General features: G+C 42.9%; 1 protein-coding gene across 1 annotated transcript in view; it reads right to left on the reverse strand.

The window, feature by feature from the left end:
- The window catches only part of LOC137521090 (calcium-activated chloride channel regulator 1-like), a 136,439-nt gene extending 111,378 nt beyond the window's left edge, over window positions 1-25,061 (reverse strand). Inside the window, exons 1-4 of the mRNA XM_068239875.1 lie at window positions 24,879-25,061; window positions 24,626-24,763; window positions 16,570-16,720; window positions 1,959-2,067 (exon numbers count right to left, since the gene is read on the reverse strand). Coding sequence (XP_068095976.1) covers window positions 1,959-2,067; window positions 16,570-16,720; window positions 24,626-24,763; window positions 24,879-25,043 — 563 coding nt within the window. The 5' untranslated portion in view covers window positions 25,044-25,061. The remainder of the gene's footprint in view (window positions 1-1,958; window positions 2,068-16,569; window positions 16,721-24,625; window positions 24,764-24,878) is intronic.
- Between the last annotated feature and the right edge of the window lie 690 nt (window positions 25,062-25,751).

Here is a 25,751-nt window from a genome sequence, read left to right on the forward strand (position 1 = left end):
CAATATGTATTAATGAGTTGATTGTATTAATGAGTTGTTTAGGGAATATTTTACAGGGATAAATACACCCTCCCTCCCAGACCTCTCCCAGTTGTCTGGCATTCTCTCCTCCAGGTCCAGACCTCTAGGTGAGTAAGCTATCACCAGACCAAATTGAATTTGTAAACAGAGACATTTTGGTGCAGAAGGTCAGGGAATCCATAAAGCAACTTTCCAATTAGAGGTTGCCAGACTCTGATGGATTAATAAGCAAATTGTAAGCAACATTTTACAGCAAGAAGTAGCCAAACCACTTTTCCAACTTTTTAATAAAGTTCTTAGCCAGACACTGGCAAGGCTGTGTACATCAAAGTTCTCCCAAAATAGGGCAAAGATCTGAGTGAAATGACATGAGTGCCTATAGGCCTATCTCCCTTATAAACCAAGATGCCAAAATACTACAAAAATCCTGGCTCAGATATTAACAAGCAAACACTTCACTATAATTGATATGATTAGGTACAAAGCAGCAAGCACTGGGATTGTCAACAGACCCTAAAACATGCTTTTCCTAAATAGTACTATAGTACCTAAAATATAACTTTTATTGGTCAATTTAAAACACTATAACGGCCATACACATCACCACCACCAAAACAAGTGAGGGGATGGCTATCAAATGGACATAGTCAAAAGGACTGTATCACGCCTAACCACAGAATAGTGCTCTATAGCATTGTCGTATATATTTTAATGAGGATGCCAGTCGTCACAGGCGGTCAGCCACATATCAATAAACATATGATATACACACAGGCCTATTGAAAAAAATATACAGAGAAGATCCCTGACCCACTCAGAATGCACAATTCCAAGATAATGGAGCATTGCATGTGCAGCCAAACATAAGTAAAGGGGCCTCAGTCTCTATACATAGATAGTCACCCCAACAGTAAACATCACCCCCAACAATTCGACATGTTTCGACTATTAATGTGATTTAGTCTTCATCAGGAAAAATAAAAAAGGTGCAATATTTCAAACGTGCATAGTGACAGTGTTATAAAGTATAGCCCAAGTCAGAGCCGACTCTGGGCCCACAGGTTTTCAGAGAGCCAAGGCACTTTCAGACAGTAGCAAGGGCTCATGGGAGCTCAGATCTGGGGAGGAGGAGGGGAAGGTATTACTAGTCGGAGATTTCAGAAGCAGAGGGGAGGAGGGAGGAGGGATTAGGTTTTTTTTGCTCAAGATGCAGATAAGCCTGCCTCTGTGTAATGTTTACAAACAACATGGCTGCTGTCATTGTATCACAGGAAGAAATAATCATATTCTTTTAAAGCTGTTTGCAGCTAGATTTGCTGTGTAAACTATCTAAACTTTAGATAAGATATATAGACAAGTTACTTGTTATAGTTTTTTTTTCATCTCGGTTCCGCTTTAAGGGATCACTTTAAAAGCAGTTAGAACATTTTAGAAGTGGATTTTGTTTTAAACAGGTACCATCATACACTGTACCTTGTTCTCTTGCTCACTATTAATTTAAGCACAGAATAAAAGTTTGTACTGTCCACACTGGAGGTACCATGTTAGTTTTATAAAAAGTAGTTCAAATCAATAATATAAGTAGATAATTTTACTAATCAGAGCACTGTTTTAAGAGATTTTAACCACACTTAAGATTAAGCACACTAAAGGCCATTTTCTACTAGCTATGATCTGCTTCAAAAAGTGGATTGCAGACGTTTTGCCGATCGGAATCTATTTTCCACTAACACTTCTTTTTTTGCCCATATGCAATTGCCGGCCTGTGCGATTCTCGGCACGATCGCATTTCATTCCCGCAGCTGCACAGCGCAATCACAGCGAGTGAAAAAAGCAGCTTGTGTGAGATCACAAATGCAGCACCATTGTACTTGCAATCTCTCTTGCTAGTGGAGAAGGGCCATCACACTTTAAATAAAACAAGGAAAGTATTGTACCTTGTTGCTTCGGGTTTGACATCACTTGCAATGTAAAAAGGTTTTTCATGGTTATATTCGTCAAAGACTCCCCATCGAAGATGAGCCCATTCATGAACAAAAACTCTCCCTGTGAAAGTATAAAATGATGTGATTCTAATCTAAATCACACTAACAATTACAAAATAAAAAATGTTGGTTGAATATGTTAGTCCCTGATAACCAGAACCACTCCCAGCTTCCACCTCAAGTCTCCCCAGGATCCAACTCCGTCTTCCGGAACATGAGGTAGGAATAAGCCCCTTGTCCTTGACAGGATGTGGGGGCTAGGCAAGAAAGGGGACAGATATCTGCCCCTCTTCTGCAGAGTACCCTCATGTCATGGACCATGTAGGCTGGTATGATTCAGTGTGGCAGAGCCTCATACCGTTCATCTCAGCCATTCTGGTCAAAACAGCTGGTATCGGGAGGAGGAGTTCAAAAGGCTTGGGAGGGGAGATCTAAGTGATTTCCTATTCCTGTTTGGAAAAAAATAGTAAAACATTTTTTTGAAATGGTGAGAAAGTACTGTTTTGTGATCAGCGATATGACAAGTTTCTTGTTCACCTGCCCTTATTTTTGCCAGGAAGCATTGCTTACCCATTTCTAAAACCACTAACTGAACATGGGTAAAAGGACCTGGGAAAACAAGAAAATTGTTCAAACCAGTCACACTGCCAGGCAAGTTAATATTCAACCCACAGCCAACTGAATTTAACAATTTAAAGCAAACATGAACTGAAAACAAACTTATGAAATAATTAAATTAATGTGTAGAACTAAAGGTAAATATACCATTAGGAACATAGTACAGTCTCATATTTTTAAACTTTATCTGCATTGTTTCCTCAGCCAGATAAAAGTGTTTTGCCTCATATCTATGTTTCAGGAGATCTGGCTAAATTCCATTTTCTGTTTAACTGCCTCGTTTGCATAGATAACAACATTAGTTTTTTTTTTTTTTAACACTTGCTGTGCAGAATAACAGAAAGGGACTTCAGACCATTTCTTTTTAAGACTAGCACTATATGAACCTATGTTTATCTCGCCATGTCATATGTCATTCCAGTTACCCTTGAAAAATTGCCTCACTTTTAAACACACTAGCACCTAACAATGGCAACTTTACTAAGTGAATAAGACAATTCAAAAGTCAGCGTATCTTTAAGGGTGCACATATAGAACGTGCCAAACAGAGGCGGGGGGGGGGGGCACAAGGCTGCTGGCAACATTTCTGAATCTAAGGGAGTAACAACCACCCAGCAGCCTGGCCGTCTCAGTCTTTGTCCTATATCTACATTAGATGTTGTTGAGAGGTGAGCTTCAAACTTTTACCTCTCTCCCTGTCCTTGCAGCTCCCCTTCTGTGATCCCCCTTCCACAGATCATGTCTCAGTCCCCTGATATAGCAACAGGTGCTTCTGGTCTGGAGGTTACAGGATCTCCCATTCATTCCCCTCTCTGTCATTCACACATTCCTCAGCCCTATCTCAGTGTGCTGTGTTTACTCACTTTTATTTACAGTGGGTTGCAAAAGTATTCGGCTCCCTTGAAGTTTTCCACATTTTGTCATATTACTGCCACAAACATGAATCAATTTTATTGGAATTCCACATGAAAGACCAACACAAAGTGGTGTACACACGAGAAGTGGAACGAAAATCATACATGATTCCAAACATTTTTTACAAATAAATAACTGCAAAGTGGTGTGTGCATAATTATTCGGCCTCCTTTGATCTGAGTGCAGTCAGTTGCCTATAGACATTGCCTGATGAGTGCTAATGACTAAATAGAGTGCACCTGTGTGTAATCTAATGTCAGTACAAATACAGCTGCTCTGTGAGGGCCTCAGAGGTTGTCTAAAAGAATATTGGGAGCAACAACACCGTGAAGTCCAAAGAACACACAAGACAGGTCAGGGATCAAGTTATTGAGAAATGTAAAGCAGGCTTAGGCTACAAAAAGATTTCCAAAGGCTTGAACATCCCACGGAGCACTGTTCAAGTGATCATTCAGAAATGGAAGGAGTATGGCACAACTGTAAACCTACCAAGACAAGGCCATCCACCTAAACTCACAGGCCGAACAAGGAGAGCGCTGATCAGAAATGCAGTCAAGAGGCCCATGGTGACTTTGGACGAGCTGCAGAGATCTACAGCTCAGGTGGGAGACTCTGTCCATAGGACAACTATTAGTCATGCACTGTACAAAGTTGGCCTTTATGGAAGAGTGGCAAGAAGAAAGGCATTGTTAACAGAAAGCATAAGAAGTCCCGTTTGCAGTTTGCCACAAGTCATGTGGGGGACACAGCAACCATGTGGAAGAAGGTGCTCTGGTCAGATGAGACCAAAATGGAACGTTTTGGCCAAAATGCAAAACGCTATGTGTGGCGGAAAACTAACACTGCACATCACTCTGAACACACCATCCCCACTGTCAAATATGGTGGTGGCAGCATCATGCTCGGGGGGTGCATCTCTTCAGCAGGGACAGGGAAGCTGGTCAGAGTTGATAGGAAGATGGATGGAGTCAAATACAGGGCAAACTTGGAAGAAAACCTCTTGCAGACTGCAAAAGACTTGAGAATAGGGCAGAGGTTCACCTTCCAGCAGGACAATGACCCTAAACATAAAGCCAGGGCAACAATGGAATGGCTTAAAACAAAACATATCTATGTGTTAGAATGGCCCAGTCAAAGTCCAGATCTAAATCCAATCGAGAATCTGTGGCAAGATCTGAAAACTGCTGTTCACAAACGCTGTCCATCTAATCTGACTGAGCTGGAGCTGTTTTGCAAAGAAGAATGGGCAAGGGTTTCAGTTTCTAGATGTGCAAAGCTGGTAGAGACATACCCTAAAAGACTGGCAGCTGTAATTGCAGCAAAAGGTGGTTCTACAAAGGATTGACTCAGGGGGCTGAATAATTACGCACACCCCACTTTGCAGTTCTTTATTTGTAAAAAATGTTTGGAATTATGTATGATTTTCGATCCACTTCTCACATGTACACCACTTTGTACTGGTCTTTCACATGGAATTCCAATAAAATTGATGCATGTTTGTGGCAGTAATATGACAAAATGTGGAAAACTTCAAGGTGGCCGAATACTTTTGCAACCCACTGTATTACACTCTCTGCACCTTAACCATTATCCTGCTGGCATCTCTGTGGCCAGTCTTAACAACTTTTCTCTTGTACAGAGTCTACCTCAACTGCTCAGTATCTACCTACTGATACAGTATGTAATAAGTTGTCAGGCTTTTATTATGTTATATTCATCACTGCAAATATTTCATTGTTTACATTCATATGAGAGTGGTGGCTGTCATATTTATTTCCTTTTAAACAATACCAGTTGCCTGGCAGTCCTGCTGATTTTAAATTCTAGCCAGTAGGGTCTGAATCACACACCTGAGACAAGCATGCTAATCGTGTCAGATGTGTCGTAGACATTTGATCTGTATGTTTTTCAGGGTCTATGGCTTGGGCAGGGAACACACTTGTCTTTCAGTTTTCAGCGTGCATTTTTCTGCACAAGTTTTCTGCAAACCAAGAGTGTTTCTGTGCACATGTAATTGAAACAGAAAACTGAAAAAAAAATGAAAAAACATGTGCAGAATTATCATGCAGAATGAAGTGAACTAGCCCATTGAGTAACATGAGTTTCTGTGCAGAAAACACACACAAAAACAGTTCAGTTTGTTCTGTGATGTATTATGCAAGGTACACACTATACAATTTTCTGACAGATTTACTGTCAGATCGATTATTTTCAACAGGTTCGATCTGATTTCCGATCGATTTTTCGTTCACTTCTATGGAAAATCGATCAGAAATTAGATTGGAGCTGTTGAAAATAATTGATCTGACAGTGAACCTTTCAGAAAATTGTATCGTGTGTACCTAGCATTAGAGGCAGAGCATCAGCAGGATAGCCTAATTTATTTCATAGTGACTGTTACATTCTCATATTTGTGTGTGGGGGTGTGTTCTGATTGCATGAAGGGGTTACCCTTCCCAGAAAGGTTAGACAAGATGCAGTTGATTTTAGGTGTATGTGTGTCTGGGGGCACAATTTTAGTATTTGCCATGGGCGCTGTCTTACCTAGATACGCCACTGGCTCAATCAGTGTACTCAAGAACGTGCAGCCAGAGTGATTGCTTCTCATCAATAAAATAGTAAATCAGTCCAGATCCTCAGCGCACAGTCACTCAAGGTGAATAAAAGTTTTTGTTATAGCTATTACTTCAGCACATATGGGGCTTGATTCACTAAACCGTGATAACTGATTTCATGGTCGCACTAGCGTTTTGAGTGCGTTATAACGTGTGTAACGGTTTGCGCACAATAACGTGAATTTTCACATGTGAACCGCGAATTTACTCGCACAAACCGCTAGCGCACCAGTGATATCAGTTATCACTGTTTAGTGAAACCAGTCCATTATGTGACAGGGTGCTGCTAAGGTTTTTGTGGCCCCGAATGGCAAATAATTAGTGGCCCCTCTGTTCACACAACGGTACGGTGCAAATGGGCATGGTGCCCAACGACAAGATTGAAATGGTCACATGGCCCAGATTCAGTGCCAAATCAAACCGCTCTAACAGGAGGTTACTCGCGCTATTTCCTTTAGTGAATCAACCCCACGGTGCCTTGTGATAGCAGTTAAACAGGAAAAGAGAACTCACATTGAGGGTCTGTATCACAACAGGGATCCTTCAAGTTAAACCAGTGGTGAGGAGAAGACGCCACTGCTGCCTACCATATTCTTAACGCTGTAACTTGGAGGGTCCCTGTCATACAGGCCCTCAATGTGAGTTATCTTTTACAGTTTTACTGCTTAATCTTAATCAATTTCTGGTGCTATTCAGTTGCTGAAGCAGACTTAAAATACTTGTATTCCTGTAGCAGCAGGGGTGTTTTTAGGCATAGGCATTACAGGCCACAGCTTGAAGTGCAATTGGTCCTAAGTGGTGTCATGCCCCTGGTGAAGCCACACCCACATAACATAGCCCCACCCCTGAACAAAGCCACGCCCCTTGCAGGTGTTTGTACTGCCTTCTGTCCCCTTGTGCCCCCTTCTGTCTCCTTGTGCCACCTTTAGTCCCCCTGTGCCACCTCTGCCCCCCTGTGTGTCCTTTTGTCCCCCTGTGCCTCTTTCTGTCTCCCTTTCTTCCTTCTTCTTTCTCTCTTTCTGCCTCCTTCTGTCTCTCTTTGTGCCTCCTTTTGTCTCTCTTTGTGCCTCCTTCTGTCTCTTTGTACCACCTTCAGTCCTCCTGTGCCACCTCTGTCCCCCAGTGCTACCAGAGATGGATTAAAGTGAAATGGTGCCCTAGGCTAGCAATGACTTTTGGCAAGATTTGTTGGGGGTTAGCATAAACCGGTCCCCTAGACTCTCTCTAGGCACTAGGCACCTGCCTAAGTTGCCTTTTGGATGATCCAGCTCTGTGTTTGTCCCTCTGTGTCTCCCTCTGTGCCCCTTCTGTCTCCCTCTGTGCCCCTTCTGTCCCTGTTTGTGCCTCCATCTGTCCCCATGTCCCACCATCTTTTCCTGTCCCCCTCCTGTGCTCCCCCAGTCCAGTGTGTAATGGCAAAGTATAGTGCAGTAGAATCTGTGCTCTAACCTCCCCTCTGGAGTCCAGTGCTTTGCCTGTGCGACCATCCTGTCTGTTTTCTGTTCCCTCTAGTGCTGGCACTCCTCATGTACCATATAATCACGCTACATGCAGTAGGAGATGCTGGGTACTAGGTCAAATGGTAAGCGGACAGGTGAAAGCACAGCACTGGACTCTGGCCTATACGACACATGGTTTATATTTACTTTATAGTTCCAACTTTGTGGGGTATTTTTAAGTGACACAATGTTATGGTAAAGATGTTTGTTTTTAAATAAAGTTTTAAATAAAGTTCCACGATGTATAGTGGACAGTGCGGACTTCCTGGGCTCCGGAACGCATGACGCGGAGGGGAGACGTCCGATAGGGTGGAGTATAGGCGTCCGGCAGGAGGAAGCGAAGCGCATGGAATAAAAGAATCTCACCGCATGACTGGCCCACAGTGGCGTAGCTAAGGATCTATGGGCCCCGGTGCGAGTTTCACATTGGGCCCCCCATGCACTCTATACATAACAATTGATACGGTGCGCCAAAACCTGCCAATGGCAACTACAGGTGCAAAAAGGGTATGGAAAGCAGTTTCTTAATGATTACCACTATTCAAGGTATCTATAGAAGTGATTATTACCAGCACAGGACCAATAGAGAGCTAATGCTGTGGTTGAGTAAGGGCCCTAAGGGGCCCCTCTGGCTCAAGGGCTCCAATGCGGTCGCTACCCCTGCAACCCCTATTGCTACGCCCCTGCTGGCCCATCCCCTGAATGAGTCACGTGGGCGTGACGAAACTAGTTGGGAGGAGCCACATGCAGAAGGAGACTCGCGTTTAGCGAAGGGAGGCTGGGTGGAAGCGAGCTCGTACCCTGGATAACAACTTAACGGTGGTCAGCCCGGGAGGCCGCACGGGGGGGAGCCCGTTAGTAACTCCATATGCCTGAAAAACATCTGCTAAACGTGAGTGTTATAGCACAATAAAGTATATTGTTTTTAAACTTGCTGCGCAATGAAGATGTCTTATTATCATTGAGGTACAATCTTGTGGAAATGAATGCTGCTACCTATTGAAGAAAAGTTTTTTCTTGGGCTGGTGACTATCTGAGAAGAAAAGAGCTCGAGGGCGTGGGGAGCCTGTTAATGCCCCAGATGCGTGTTAGGCCACTGTGATACATGGCCCATCTTAGTTGGTGAGTTCGGATCACACAGGGTGACCCTGGTGGAGGTGTAGCGGACTGCCATAATAACAGAAAATGGCTATACAGTTTGTCTATGGAAGCGCTTGGCTGAATTTGAATATGTTCCTGTATAAATCATTGGTTGTTACGATATAAAAATGTTTGTTAAATATATCATATAGGAGACACACACAGTGATATTTGAAAAGTGAAATGAAGTTTATTGCATTTACAGAAAGTGCACAATAATTGTTTAAATAAAATTAGGCATTTTATTGATTCCAAAACCTTTAGAACTAATTATTGGAACTCAAATTAGCTTGGTAAGCTCAGTGACCGCTGACCTACATACACAGGTGAATCCAATTATAAGAAAGAGTATTTAAGGGGGTCAATTGTAAGTTTCCCTCTTTTAAATTTCTCTGAAGCGTAGCAACATGGGAGTCTCAAAACAACTCTCAATTGACCTGAAGACAAAAACTCTTCACCATCGTGGTTTAGGGGAAGGATACAGAAAGCTGTCTCAGAGATTTCAGCTGTCTGTTTCCACAGTTAGGAACATATTGAGGAAATGGAAGACCACAGACATAGTTCAAGTTAAGGCTCGAAGTGGCAGACAAAGAAAATTGTGGATAAACAGAAGCGACAAATGGTGAGAACAGTCAGAGTCAACCCACAGACCAGCACCAAAGACGTACACCATGATCTTGCTGCAGATGGAGTCACTGTGCATCGTTCAACCATTTGGCGCACTTTACACAAGGAGATGCTGTATGCAGAGGAAGCCTTTTCTCCGCCCACAGCATAAACAGAGCCGCTTGAGGTATGCTAAAGCACATTTGGACAAGCCAGCTTGATTTTGGAATAAGGTGCTGTGGACTGCTGAAACTAAAATTGAGGTTTTTGGGCATAACAAGGGGCGTTATGCATGGAGGAAAAACAACACAGTATTTCAAGAAAAACACCTGTACCTACAGTAAAATATGGTGGTGGTTCCATCATGCTTTGGGTCTGTGTGGCCAGTGCAGGGACTGGGAATCTTGCCAAAGTTGAGGGACGCAAGGATTCTCAGTATCAGCAGATTCTGGAGACCAATGTCCAGGAATCAGTGACAAAGCTGAAGCTGTGCCGAGGATGAATCTTTCAACAAGACAACAATACTAACCACTGCTCAAAATCCACTAAGGCATTCATGCAGAGGAACAAGTACAACGTTCTGGAATGGCCATCTCAGTCCCCAGACCTGAATATAATTTAAAATCTGTGGTGTGAGTTAAAGAGAGCTGTCCATGCTTGGAAGCCAACAAGCATGAATGAACTATAGATGTTTTGTAATGAGGATGGTCCAAAATACCTTCAACCACAATCTAGACTCTCAATGGAACCTACAGGAAGCATTTAGAGGCTGTAATTTCTGTAAAAAGGAGGATCTTCTAAAGATTGATTTCATTTATGTTTTGTGGTGCCCAAATTTATGCACCTGCCTTATTATGTTTAAACAATTATTGCACACTTTCTGTAAATCCAATAAACGTCATTTCACTTCTCAAATATCACTGTGTGTGTCTCCTATATGATATATTTAACTGAATTTTTTTATCGTAACAACCAATGATTTATACAAGAAAATCATGACGATTAACTACGTTGCCCAAACTTTCGCATCCCACTGTACTTCCTGGGCTTTGCTCATATTTTCAGTGTACCTTACTGTGGTGTTTATTAGATGCAGCAGCTAAACTTAAATGGAAAACCACAATTTTTTACTTTAAATTGAAATTGAAACATAGAAGGGCATGCCTAGATTTGGCTGGTCCTGAAAAGGGAGCTGAATTCAAATGGCCCTGCACCTCCTCCACTGCATGCTGCTGCCTTCATGCTGTGGAACCTACAAAGATTCTTCCCTGGAAATGCCCCCTAATTTTAAAGCCCAGCGATATGGTATAATGAGCAGTAATCTGTAACAGTAATCTGTAGAAACTAATCAGATTTTAGTTTTCTAATGCTAGGAACACACCATACAATTTTCTGGCAGATTTACCTGCCAGATCGATAATTTCCAACATGTCAGATCTGAATTTCAATCGATTTTTAAATTTTCTGATTTTTTTTTATCTTTATTTTGATCAATTTTCATAGAACTGAACAGAAAATGTTCAAAAAAAAGATTAAAAATCGGTCAGAGAATTGAAAAATCGACCGAAATTCAGATCGGACATGTTAATAATCAGGTAAATCTGCCAGAAAATTGTATGGTGTATCTCTAGCATAACATCAGATCACAGATAGGATATTTTTCCTTCTCAGTTACAGCGCATAGCCTGCTGTTTTTACGAGAATGTGAAAAGCACGTACTACACATGAACAATGATTGATCACGAGCTGATCTTTCAGGCACCAATTTTCGGGCCAAGTCCTTTACAGATCTTTAAATGAGATTGAGTGACACCTGTACACAATCTTAATTTTTAGCAGATGCAGCCATGAACGTTGTATGAATAAGCCTCATGAGGTTGACAGCCTAATCTCTTGCTGTCTATACACACAATGATAGCAGATTAACCACTTCCCGACCGCCCACTACACAGGGGCGGGGGGGAAGTGGAGCCCTGCAGGACGGCCTCACCCACAGAGGCGGCGGTCCATTTAAGGGCATGGGCGGAGCGATCGCGTCATCCGTGACGCGATCCTCCGCCGGCGCCTGTCACCGCTCGCTCGCCGCAACATCCCGCCGGCTATACGGAAGCGCCGGCGGGATGTTAACCCCGCGATCGCCGCATACAAAGTGTATAATACACTTTGTAATGTTTACAAAGTGTATTATACAGGCTGCCTCCTGCCCTGGTGGTCCCAGTGTCCGAGGGACCACCAGGGCAGGCTGCAGCCACCCTAGTCTGCACCCAAGCACACTGATTTCTCCCCCCCCTGCCCCAGATCGCCCACAGCACCCATCAGACCCCCCCCCTGCCCACCCCCCAGACCCCTGTTTGCACCCAATCACCCCCCTAATCACCCATCAATCACTCCCTGTCACTATCTGTCAACGCTATTTTTTTTTTATCCCCCCCCCCTGCTCCCTGCCCCCTCCTGATCACCCCCCACCCCTCAGATTCTCCCCAGACCCCCCCCCCAGACCACCCCCCCCTGTTTACTGTATGCATCTATCCCCCTGATCACCTGTCAATCACCTGTCAATCACCTGTCAATCACCCGTCAATCACCCATCAATCACCCGTCAATCACCCCCTGTCACTGCCACCCATCAATCAGCCCCTAACCTGCCCCTTGCGGGCAATCTGATCACCCCCCCACACCAATAGATCGCCCACAGATCCGACATCAGATCACCTCCCAAATCCATTGTTTACATCTATTCTCTCCTCTAAACACCCACTAATTACCCATCAATCACCCATCAATCACCCCCTATCACCACTTGTCACTTTTACCTATCAGATCAGACCCTAATCTGCCCCTTGCGGGCACCCAATCACCCGCCCACACGCTCAGATTGCCCTCTGACCCCCCCTTATCAATTCACCAGTGCATTAATTACATCTGTCCTTCCCTGTAATAACCCACTGATCACCTGTCAATCACCTGCCAATCACCTATCACCCATCAATCACCCCCTGTCACTGCCACCCAACAATCAGCCCCTAACCTGCCCCTTGCGGGCAATCTGATCACCCACCCACACCAATAGATCGCCCGCAGATCCGACATCAGATCACCACCCAAGCGCAGTGTTTCCATCTATTCTCTCCTCTAAACACCCACTAATTACCCATCAATCACCCATCAATCACTCCCTATCACCACCTGTCACTGTTACCTATCAGATCAGACCCTAATCTGCCCCTTGCGGGCACCCAATCGACCGCCTACACGCTCAGATTGCCCTCAGACCCCCCCTTATCAATTCGCCAGTGCAATATTTACATCTGTTCTCCCCTGTAATAACCCACTGATTACCTGTCAATCACCTATCAATCACCCATCAATCACCCCCTGTCACTGCCACCCATCAATCACCCCCTGTCACTGCCACCCATCAATCACCCCCTGTCACTGCCACCCATCAATCACCCGCTGTCACTGCCACCCATCAATCAGCCCCTAACCTGCCCCTTGCGGGCAAACTGATCACCCACCCACACCAATAGATCGCCCGCAGATCCGACATCAGATCAACCCCAAACGCAGTGTTTCCATCTATTCTCTACCCTAAACACCCACTAATTACCCATCAATCACCCCCTGTCACTGCTACCTATCAGATTAGACCCCTATCTGCCCCTAGGGCACTCAATCACCCGCCCACACCCTCAGAATGCCCTCAGACCCCAGCCCTGATCACCTCGCCAGTGCATTGCTTGCATCTATTCCCCCCTCTAATCACACCTTGAGACACCCATCAATCACCTCCTGTCACCCCCTAGCACACCTACCCATCAGATCAGGCCCCAATTTGCCCCGTGTGGGCTCCTGATCACTCGGCCAAACCCTCAGACCCCCTTCCGATCACCTCCCCAGTGCATGGATTGCATCTATTTTCCCCTCTAACCACCCCCTGAGACACCCATCAATCACCTCCTGTCACCCCCCTAGCACTCCTATCCATCAGATCAGGCCCAATACAACCTGTCATCTAAAAGGCCACCCTGCTTATGACCGGTTCCACAAAATTCGCCCCCTCATAGACCACCTGTCATCAAAATTTGCAGATGCTTATACCCCTGAACAGTCATTTTGAGACATTTGGTTTCCAGACTACTCACGGTTTTGGGCCTGTAAAATGCCAGGGCGGTATAGGAACCCCACAAGTGACCCCATTTTAGAAAAAAAAGACACCCCAAGGTATTATGTTAGGTGTATGACGAGTTCATAGAAGATTTAATTTTTTGTCAAAAGTTAGCGGAAATTAATTTTTATTGGTTTTTTTTCACAAAGTGTCATTTTTCACTAACTTGTGACAAAAAATAAAATCTTCTATGAACTCGCCATACACCTAACGGAATACCTTGGGGTGTCTTCTTTCTAAAATGGGGTCACTTGTGGGGTTCCTATACTGCCCTGGCATTTTAGGGGCCCTAAACCGCGAGGAGTAGTCTAGAAAACAAATGCTTCAAAATGACCTGTGAATAGGACGTTGGGCCCCTTAGCGCACCTAGGCTGCAAAAAAGTGTCACACATGTGGTACCGCCGTACTCAGGAAAAGTAGTATAATGTGTTTTGGGGTGTATTTTTACACATACCCATGCTGGGTGGGAGAAATTTCTATGTAAATGGACAATTGTGTGTAAAAAAATCAAACAATTGTCATTTACAGAGATATTTCTCCCACTTAGCATGGGTATGTGTAAAAATACACCCCAAAACGCATTATACTACTTCTCCTGAGTACAGCGGTACCACATGTGTGGCACTTTTTTACACCCTAAGTACGCTAAGGGCCCAAAGTCCAATGAGTACCTTTAGGATTTCACAGGTCATTTTGCGACATTTGGTTTCAAGACTACTCCTCACGGTTTAGGGCCCCTAAAATGCCAGGGCAGTATAGGAACCCCACAAATGACCCCATTCTAGAAAGAAGACACCCAAAGGTATTCCGTACGGAGTATGGTGAGTTCATAGAAGATTTTATTTTTTGTCACAAGTTAGCGGAAAATGACACTTTGTGAAAAAAAACTATTAAAATCAATTTCCGCTAACTTGTGACAAAAAAATAAAAACTTCTATGAACTCACCATACTCCTAACGGAATACCTTGGGGTGTCTTCTTTCTAAAATGGGGTCATTAGTGGGGTTCCTATACTGCCCTGGCATTTTAGGGGCCCTAAACCGTGAGGAGTAGTCTTGAAACAAAAATGACCTGTGAAATCCTAAAGGTACTCATTGGACTTTGGGCCCCTTAGTGCAGTTAGGGTGCAAAAAAGTGCCACACATGTGGTATCGCCGTACTCGGGAGAAGTAGTACAATGTGTTTTGGGGTGTATTTTTACACATACCCATGCTGGGTGGGAGAAATACCTCTGTAAATGACAATCTTTTGATTTTTTTACACACAATTGTCCATTTACAGAGGTATTTCTCCCACCCAGCATGGGTATGTGTAAAAATACACCCCAAAACACATTGTACTACTTCTCCCGAGTATGGCGATACCACATGTGTGGCACTTTTTTGCACCCTAACTGCGCTAAAGGGCCCAAAGTCCAATGAGTACCTTTAGGATTTCACAGGTCATTTTGAGAAATTTCGTTTCAAGACTACTCCTCACGGTTTAGGGCCCCTAAAATGCCAGGGCAGTATAGGAACCCCACAAATGACCCCATTTTAGAAAGAAGACACCCCAAGGTATTCCGTTAGGAGTATGGTGAGTTCATAGAAGATTTTATTTTTTGTCAAAAGTTAGCGGAAATTGATTTTAATTGTGTTTTTTCACAAAGTGTCATTTTCCGCTAACTTGTGACAAAAAATAAAATCTTCTATGAACTCGCCATACTACTAACGGAATACCTTGGGGTGTCTTCTTTCTAAAATGGGGTCATTTGTGGGGTTCCTATACTGCCCTGGCATTTTAGGGGCCCTAAACCGTGAGGAGTAGTCTTGAAACGAAATTTCTCAAAATGACCTGTGAAATCCTAAAGGTACTCATTGGACTTTGGGCCCTTTAGCGCAGTTAGGGTGCAAAAAAGTGCCACACATGTGGTATCGCCGTACTCAGGAGAAGTAGTATAATGTGTTTTGTGGTGTATTTTTACACATACCCATGCTGAGTGGGAGAAATATCTCTGTAAATGGACAATTGTGTGTAAAAAAAATTAACAAATTGTCATTTACAGAGATATTTCTCCCACCCAGCATGGGTATGTGTAAAAATACACCCCAAAACACATTATACTACTTCTCCTGAGTACGGCAATACTACATGTGTGGCACTTTTTTGCAGCCTAACTGCGCTAAGGGGTCCAAAGTCCAATGAGCACCTTTAGGCTTTACAGGGGTGCTTACAATTTAGCACCCCCCAAAATGTCAGGACAGTAAACACACCCCACAAATGATCCCATTTTGGAAAGTAGACCCTTCAAGGTATTCAGAGAGGGGCATGGTGAGTCCGTGGCAGATTTCATTTTTTTTTGTCGCAAGTTAGAAGAAATGGAAACTTTTTTTTTTTTTTTTTCTCACAAAGTGTCATTTTCCGCTTACTTGTGACAAAAAATAATATCTTCTATGAACTCACTAGGCCTCTCAGTGAATACTTTGGGATGTCTTCTTTCCAAAATGGGGTCATTTGGGGGGTATTTTTACTATCCTGGAATTCTAGCGCCTCATGAAACATGACAGGGGGTCAGAAAAGTCAGAGATGCTTGAAAATGGGAAAATTCACTTTTGGCACCATAGTTTGTAAACGCTATAACTTTTACCCAAACCAATAAATATACACTGAATGGGTTTTTTTTTATCAAAAACATGTTTGTCCACATTTTTCGCGCTGCATGTATACAGAAATTTTACTTTATTTGAAAAATGTCAGCACAGAAAGTTAAAAAAATCATTTTTTTGCCAAAATTCATGTCTTTTTTGATGAATATAATAAAAAGTAAAAATCGCAGGAGCAATCAAATAGCATCAAAAGAAAGCTTTATTAGTGACAAGAAAAGGAGCCAAAATTCATTTAGGTGGTAGGTTGTATGAGCGAGCAATAAACCGTGAAAGCTGCAGTGGTCTGAATGGAAAAAAAGTGGCCGGTCCTTAAGGGGTAGAAAGCCCTAGGTCCTCAAGTGGTTAAACAGTTCTTACCTCGGGGTCCATACACTGAAAGCAGCGTATCATTCAGCAGAAAAGTAGGTGTAAAATGTATATATTTTCCTGGATCTCCACAGCCTCCATACTGTAGAGTATATGGATCGTCTCCATATTTCAGATACGGTTTGGCAATAATAACATCTGCCTGCACAATTGAAGGAATTTGTTAGTCAGTTAAATTGACTTTTACATTTCTTAACTATCACAAGCATCAATAAAGTTAAATTAGTATTCATTTGAATATGACAGTTCCAAAGAAATAAAATACACTAATTGTAAATGAAGATCTTTTTGTTCTTCAAGATATTTCATGTATAGTACAAGAATCTTCTTCAATTCATCATGCCCAAATGTTTATATGTAAGGATACTCTCATTAACTCTAGGCAACAAACTGTCTAACCTTAATAAAACCTATGCTTATGTCATCTGTTCAAGTGACATACATGACATTGTGTATTGGGTGTATAAGATGTTAAAGGGACTCCGAGCAGTGAAGAAACTATGGAAAGCTGCATATCATTTTAAAGCTCTCTTTCTCCTCTTTCCAATGATATATAAACCGCTGCCCTACGCCTTTTAGTTTTTGCTACTGTCGCGATTGAAATTGCCGCGGCCGCGATTTCAATCGCGAAAATAAAGAAAACGAAAAGGCGTAGAGTGACGATTTAGGTGTCGCCAGAAAGAGGAGAAAGAGAGCTTTAAAATGATATCCATCTTTCCATAGTTACTTGTATTACACAGGACGACACTTTCCCCAGTGTCAGCAGCTCCATTCAGCAGAAAAAGTCGGCCTGTGTAATACAATGTAACTATGGAAAGATGGATATCATTTTAAAGCTCTCTTTCTCCTCTTTCTGGCGACACCTAAATCGTTGCCCTACGCCTTTTAGTTTTCTTTATTTTCCCGATTGAAATTGCGGCCGCGGCAATTTCAATTGCGAAAATAGCGAAAACTAAAATGCGTAGGTTGGCGGTTTATATATCATTGGAAAGAGGAGAAAGAGAGCTTTAAAATGATATGCATCTTTCCATAGTTTCTGTACTGCTCGGAGTCCCTTTAAAGGACTGTTCCTTTCATCCTAAGAAGAATCGACTTTCTTCTTGAGATGTAGGTAAACGCACATTCTTGACTTGCAAAGATACCTTTCTTATGTTGAGTCATGTATTTACTTAGGAGTTGGCGTCCCTGGCGTACAACTAGGGATGCTCATCCGGATTCCGGATACCCGGAATACCCGGATTATCCAAACTTTTTCTGGTATCAGGACCCGGATACGCATTCCAGATAGCTGGCTAAATCCGGAATGCACTATCCGAGTGAATCCGGATACGTATTAGGTATAGATACCTATGTCGGATACTCGGATCCGGATAGCGCAACCACGGAGATGATGTCCAGTGACATCATTGAGCCAATCAGAGGGCTCCCAGCCAAATCCCTAGCAACCAATCACAGAGGGGAACCCTGGCCAGGTCCTCCTGTATATAAGGCGGACGCCATGATGAGAATCTCGTCCTTGCTTGTGACTGCTCACTGAGAGACATCTCCAGTGCTGTTTGGCTAAGCAAGTGCTGTATTACTGTTATTACTGTGCTAAACCTAGCATTTTTGCTCCTAAACACCCATACTACACCATTATTTTATTGTTTTTTAGTTAGCTAGGTTGTATTTTGATTTTAGTCAGTGTGACAGTCAGACTCAGTGCTGCAGCTGCTAGGCTAGGTTAGGGCGCCTGCTGTGTGCACAAGCTAGGCCTGCTGCCAGCCTTAGCTACAGTATAGCTTGTATTGTAAATGATTAGGGATTAGATTACTGTACTACTACTAGTCTTATTGTGTAGTTAGTTGTTAGAGAGAGTACTGCTACTATGTTAGCTTCATTTACTACAGATAGTTAGTGCAGTGCTGCTATTAGAGTCAGTCAGTGTGTGACAGATAGACAATTAGTGTGTGCTCCTGTCACTCCGTCAGTTGAAGTTCTACTAGTATTACTACTACTACACTACTACTACTACTAGTGTGTACTACTACCAGTTAGATACAGTAAATTTGTATTGAGTTAGCTTACTTTAATTGCAGTGCTGTTACAGTGTGTGACAGATACACAGACAGTTATTGTGTCAGTGTGTGCTACTCTGCTGCCCGTCACTCCGTTAGGTGAGGTTCTACTACTACGACTACTACTACTACTACTACTATCTACTACTACTACTACTACTACTACTACTACTACTACTACTACTGCTGCTGCTGCTGCTGCTGCTGCTACTACTACTACTACTACTACTACTACTACTACTACTACTACTACTACTACTATTACTAGTGTGTACTACTACCAGTTATATACAGGAAATTTGTATTGAGTTAGCTTACTTTAATTGCAGTGCTGTTACAGTGTGACAGATAGACAGACAGTTAGTGTGTCAGTGTGTGCTACACTGCTGTCACTCCGTTAGTTGAAGTTCTACTACTACTACTACTTCCCACCGCCAGGGTCCACACAGAAAAAATCTTCTGCTGCCACTGCCTGTCTGCCACCACCAGCTATTACACCACTACAATAGCTGCATCTACCTCCTCCTCCTGCTGTCTCAGCCTGTGTTTCCCTCCGCCATGGTCCACACAGAACAAATCTTCTGCTGCCACTGCCAGTCTGCCACCACCAGCTATTACGCCACCACTACAATAGCTGCATCGACCTCCTCCTCCTGCTGTGTTAGTCTGTGTTACCCACTACCAGGGTCCACACACAACTATATCTTCTGCAGCCAGTCTGCCACTGCCACCAGCTATTACGCCACTATTAATAGCTGCATCTACCTACTCCTCCTGCTGCTGTTGTCTGTGTTACCCACCGCCAGGGTCCACACACAACTATATCTTATGCTGCCAGTCTGCGTGCTACTACCAGCTATTATGCCACTATCAATAGCTGCATCTACCTACTCCTTCTGTTGTCTCAGTATGTGTTTCCCACCTCCAGGGTCCACAGAGAGCTATATCTTCTGCTGCCAGTCTGCCACTGCCACAAGCTATTACGCCACTATCAATAGCTGCGTCTATCCTACTCCTCCTTGTAATGATCTGGGGGCGATTTCAACACTCAGCACACAGCAAGTGCGCTGAAGCAGATGGAATTCCCCTGAATCACAAAAGCAGAGTACCCAGTATATATTTGTAGAGGAGAATTCCAACCAGCAGGTGGAGCTGTGGAGTACAGAGGAATAAGTCCTCTGTACAGCCACAGATGCCAGATTGAAATTGCACGATTAAGCAACACTGGACAATATAAACAAAGTAGCAACTCAGAAGAAAGCAAGAACAGAGACAGAGTATATAAATGTCTACCAAACTAGTCGCCACCCAGCGACGGTAGACATATCACATCAGAACAGACCAGAAAGAGAAAGCGAATCGCAAGAGAGGCGATTGCTATCAGCAACACAAGACTGAGCAAAGACAGAGCATGAGTTGAGTAAAGGAATACACAGCAAATAAGTACAAACCGGACGCCAAGGAAAATAACAAATTAACTAAACGCGGTCACCGCACGTTAAGCGCAACAGTGACAAAAACGTACCAACCCTGACTAACAAATCAGCACGGATAACAAAGACAAACAGATAGCGGGAACGCTTGCTAATCGGTTGCCTAACACCAGACAACAGCAAGCGTTCGTTCCAGACAAAACAGACTGAAGGAGTAACCAGTAGCAACCGCTGCCAAGGTTATACTCCAAGATACAGACAAGAGGGGAACGCTTGCTAATTGGTTGCCTAACACCAGACAACAGCAAGCATTCGTTCCAGACAAGACAGACTGAAGGAGTAACCAATAGCAACCGCTGCCAAGGATATACTCCAAGACTCAGACAAGGGAGATCCACTGCTTCTAACGCTAGGGCGAATGCGATCTAGGAACAGGACAGAACGATTCACTATCAGCCACCGCTGGAGATAGTACAATCGCAAGGACAAGACATGGCAAGAATAGGAAGTACAAATTATACACAAACCTGACTGCACTAATAGGAGTGCAAAATGCACTCCCCAAGAATTAACTACACTAGAATATTCGCAACAAGATACAAAGATGCTGAGGCTCTAAGGTTAGTTAGTCTCACTAGACAGAAACTATGACGAGCCAGGAATTCTGGGAGGAAGTGACATTTATACTGAAAACCTTCAAAGGAAGCAGACAAGCAGATTGCAAGATAAGTAGATGCAAATCAGTCAGCCTTGCAAACTTTTCCCTGGACTGAACTATGCAACCTGCATAAGAAACCAACAAAATATCCAGGGAATCAAGGCCAGCAGAGCGGATTCTGACACTCCTGCTGTGTCAGTCTGTGTTACCAACCGCCAGGGTCCACACAGAACAAATCTTCTGCTGCCAGTCTGCCACCAGCTATTACGCCACTACAATAGCTGTATTTTGTTGGGAAAAAAAAAACTTCAATTTTTTGGAGATGTCTGGGCTAAAAACTGTGATGTCCCAGTTGTGTATTGGACACAATGTGGGCTTCACGACCACTGTCTGGAACCTCCTGATATTAACCCATTCGCGTTCCGTCATTTTCACGTGAGAAATGTTCACCTCCCATTCATTAGCCTATAACTTTATCACTACTTATCACAATGCACTGATCTATATCTTGTTTTTTCCGCCACCAATTAGGCTTTCTTTGGGGGGTACATTTTGCTAAGAGCCACTTTACTGTAAATGCATTTTAACAGGAAGAATAAGAAAAAAATGGAAAAATGCATTATTTCTCAGTTTTCAGCCATTATAGTTTTAAAATAATACATGCCTCCATAATTAAAACTCACGTATTGTATTTGCCCATATGTCCCGGTTGTTACACCGTTAAAATTATGTCCCTATCACAATGTATGGCGACAATATTTTATTTGGAAATAAAGGTGCATTTTTTCCATTTTGCATCTATCACTATTTACAAGTTTAAAATAAAAAAATATAGAAATATTTCATCTTTACATTGATATTTAAAAAGTTTAGACCCTTAGGTAAATATTTACATGTTGTTTTTTTTTATTATTGTAATGGTTTTTTTTTTTTATAGTAAACATTTTATTTGGGTAGTTTTGGGAGGGTGGGAGGTAAACAATAGATTTATAATGTAAATGTGTGTTAATTTTTTTTAATTTTTTTTTCAGGTGTAGTATTACTTTTTGGCCACAAGATGGCGGCCATGAGTTTGTTTACATGACGTCACTCTAAGCGTAGCACGCGCTTAGAGTGACGCATCGGGAAGGAGACAGCCAGAAAAAGCACAGCTTCCGAGAGAAGCTGTCGCTTTTTCAGCGGGGGAGAGGAATCAGTGATTGGGCACCATAGCCCGATACATTGATTCCTTGGCTACCGAATCCGCCGCCTGGAGTGCGCGTGCACGCGCACGATCGGCTGCGGGAGTGCGCGGTAGCGCGCATGGTTCCTGGACGTAGAAACTACGTCCAGGAACCAAAATAGGTTAATTTACAGCCATTTCTTTTTTTTTTTTTTTTTTTGTATTATACCTCCCCACATAAACAATTGCTGTTTTTCTTAAAAAAATGCTTCATGCATCATTTACTATAAAAGACGTTTTAGAAGCAATTTAAAGGCCACTTCCGGTATTCAATCCGGATATCCGGAGTACCCGGATAATGCGGTCGGATATCCGGATCGATTCGGATTGCTGAACGGTTCAAATTCGGATATCCGGTTTTATCCAGATATTTTGCTATCCAGATCCGGATCAACCTGGATATCAAAAAGAGGTATCCGAGCATCACTGCGTACAACTCTTTGAAATCCTCTGTAACTGGCATACCTCCCAACTTTTTGAGATGAGAAAGAGGGACAGTTAAGCCATGCCCCTGCCACACCCCTGGTCACACCCCTGTCACACCCCTAGTTACGCATACCACAGAGATTTCATAAGAAAAAATATGTTGTTTTATAATTCAAACCACACTGATCCTTTTTTTGCTGGTTCATTTTCCTTCATATTAACATTTTAAAATCAGTAATATATCAATTTCGAGGATAGGAATAAAGTTGAGTCAATCAAACATTTTTTAGTAGAGCAATATACTGTATATATTTACATAGAAAGAGGGACAAAGTCCTGAAAGAGGGACAATTGCGGAGGAAAGAGGGACAGAGGGACAGGGCTCCCAAGAGGGACTGTCCCTCCAAAAAAGGGACAGTTGGGAGATATGCACTGGACTGCATACTCCTCGGCGCATCCACAAGTGATCCACATATTATTTTCCTGGCTGAGTTCTGGCCAAAGGCCCACTCACACCACCTGGTCCATGATGGACTTAGTGTGCTGTTCTGTCAGCTCTTATCCCCCACGCAGAACAGAATGTTTTGCTAGTCTGGAGGCTACCAACGCAGCTTCGAGTTACAATCCCGCTGCTGGCAGTCCTTGTACATGTATACAATAGTCTTTATGATCGGATTGTATAGAAAATTGGTCGTTTATCAAGGCAATCGGTAAGTAACGATTCTTAGGTCAATTACTAAATAGGATAAAATCGATCAGAATGTTGGATTTTATGATCAAATTTAAAGAAGGAATCATTCAGTAAATGTGAACAATCGATAATTGCCTTCCAGTTAGTTAGAATCATTCAAACTGCATTGAAAGATCACATTTAGTGAAAAATTGTACCGTTAATGGGCACCTTTTAGGGAGGAAGGCATCTTTGTACATGTGTGTTCCGGGCAGTGCTATTCTACAGAATAAATTAAGTACTGAGAATCACCCATGAGAAGATGGCTGCTAGAACATCTAGCGGCTCTGTCAGATTTTTCCTACCTACTTTAAGTGACAGTGACATAGGAAACAATTATTTTTTAGTATATTTTACCCTTAGAGAAATGCATGTCTTATATGTATGTGTTTACTTGTACAGAATTTTAAATTCTACAATTTTTTTTGTAGAAAAATGGTTCACTTGATCCCTAAGAATGACTGTGTTAGCTGCTAATATTCCATTCTCCAGAAGGTAGGTCAGGTAGCAGTAAGGACTGGCTAAGTAGTGGTACTATGCAGATAATCTGGACGGTTTCAATCTGTAGTTCTGCTGGAGTAAAGTCAAAGTGACTAACACCTGTTATCATCCCAACTCAGATGAAGCAGCTTTTTTAAGAAACCTGTCCAGAAATGTAAAGAAGACCATGGCCAAGCAATTGTAACTATGCTTTTTAATGGTTTCCAAAAGGTATGGGGCCTCTGGTAGGTTCATTCTCAAGCATTTTGTCCATATAGAGTAGGTATGTATCCCATTGTGGATGGGTTTATTGTTTTGTGTAAGATTCGTAGTGTGACTAGTCTTTGGACCTCAGAATGAAACTAGCCTTGTTGCAGCTCAGTGGCTTGCCCTTATAACTATGGGTATATGAGTTTGATGATATAATTTCACCTGAAGCTCAAATGTTCTGGTAAAGAGCCCTTATTCAGGGGCACGACTTTTGTGAGGGGGATTAAAACATACCAGAAGCAAAAAAAAAAAAGTTTGAAAAATAAGATACCTTACCTTAGTAGTGGGTAGCTCTTGGATGATCCAGAGGCTTCCCAGATCCTCCTGCAGCCCACCATTGCAGCACAGAGTCCCTCTTAACCTATTCTACAAGAGCTTGCTGAATACAGTATGTTTCTCATGAGCGCTCTCCCGCCATGTACGAGCACATCCATACTGAGCATGCTCGAGTAAGGTCCACGCATGCCCAGTAACACAAAGCTGCTCTGCATATTTTGTTTCCTTTGTCCTTGAGTGCTTTGTTCTACTGGGCATCCGTGGAACTTACTTGAACATGCTTAATATGGATGCAATCGTACACGGCCAGGAGTGCATCCAAAAGATGAAGAGGGTCCTGCATACGGGTCCTGGCTGAAGCAAGGCAAGAGTATTGTACATTTAGGGATGATGCTGCCTGGAAAGTAAATATCTGTATTTATAAGATGGACAGTTGAGTAGGAGTTTGTAGTTTTAAAACCCAGCTTGTGTTTTGTATTGTGTGCCATGTCTTACCTGGTCATACGTCTCTGTCTTTTTTTTGGTATAGTTGCCCCTAGACCACGTATAAGGAATCAAGATTTTGGCACTCCGTATAAATAGTCTTTTCTGTGTGGCATTGTACAAGTAATAGGTGGCATCATTTACCATATCCTACCATTTAGAAAGATAGAAAAAAATATATATAGCTTAACATGATTACATTCATACATAATGTACATTTTAATGCAAACTCTTCCATCCATTCTTTATACAGTATGTAATTTACCTTTATTTTCTCTACAAGCGTATCATCTTCAGGCAGTTCAGGATGTATGGCGATAACAATGTCTTCATAGCCACCATCTACCAGTTTTACTGTAGAACTTTCAGAAGGACAAAAGGTCTGAAGTATGAAGAGAGCTGTAATCAGGCACCACCACTCCATTGCCATTGCACAACAGTTCCTGGTAACTCTACAGTGCTAAAAGAGCTTTATATACTCTTAAAAGAGGTGCTCCAAGTTATCATTGTTATTTTTACTACTGTTGATTCAGGAAGTGGCTATATATAGTAATAAAGGATCAGTAACCAGTTTTACAAACTTTTATACTGAGTATGCATTCTTGTTTTACGTCTATATTACACTTGTGGTTTCGTTTATTAGTAAATTCATCCAGAGATACAGATATAAGAAAACATGAGGACAGGCAGGTAGGCTTGATTCCCACATGTCAAAACAATCTTCAAAACCTCTGAAGGTGGTTTCCGGCGCCTACATGGACGGTGATGAGAGCAAAACTCCACTGACCATGGCAACACGCTGCACGGAAGTCCAACACAGGACACCTGGTACATGCCTCCCCAGGTGCTGCACAGCCCCCCAAAGCCACAGAGAACCTTATTGGACTGCAACCTCATGCGGGCTGCAGCTAGGGGTGCTCTCCACGGATAAGTCATGAGTACCCACGGTGGTTACTTGTGATTCAAATGAGCTCTAATTGCCGCAGCTGAGCGGCTAGATGCGGCAGGTTTAATTACCCACAATGCCACTCTCCGCCCAGCGTTTCAGAGGTGCAAGCGTCCGAATGGACGCGTTGCAAGTCTCACTATGGAGCACTTCTTCATTGCTCCATAGCGAGGCTTGCAATGCCTTTGCCGT

The sequence above is a fragment of the Hyperolius riggenbachi genome, chromosome 6 (assembly GCF_040937935.1).
Source record: "Hyperolius riggenbachi isolate aHypRig1 chromosome 6, aHypRig1.pri, whole genome shotgun sequence".
In the NCBI taxonomy this organism is placed as follows: Eukaryota; Metazoa; Chordata; class Amphibia; order Anura; family Hyperoliidae; genus Hyperolius; species Hyperolius riggenbachi.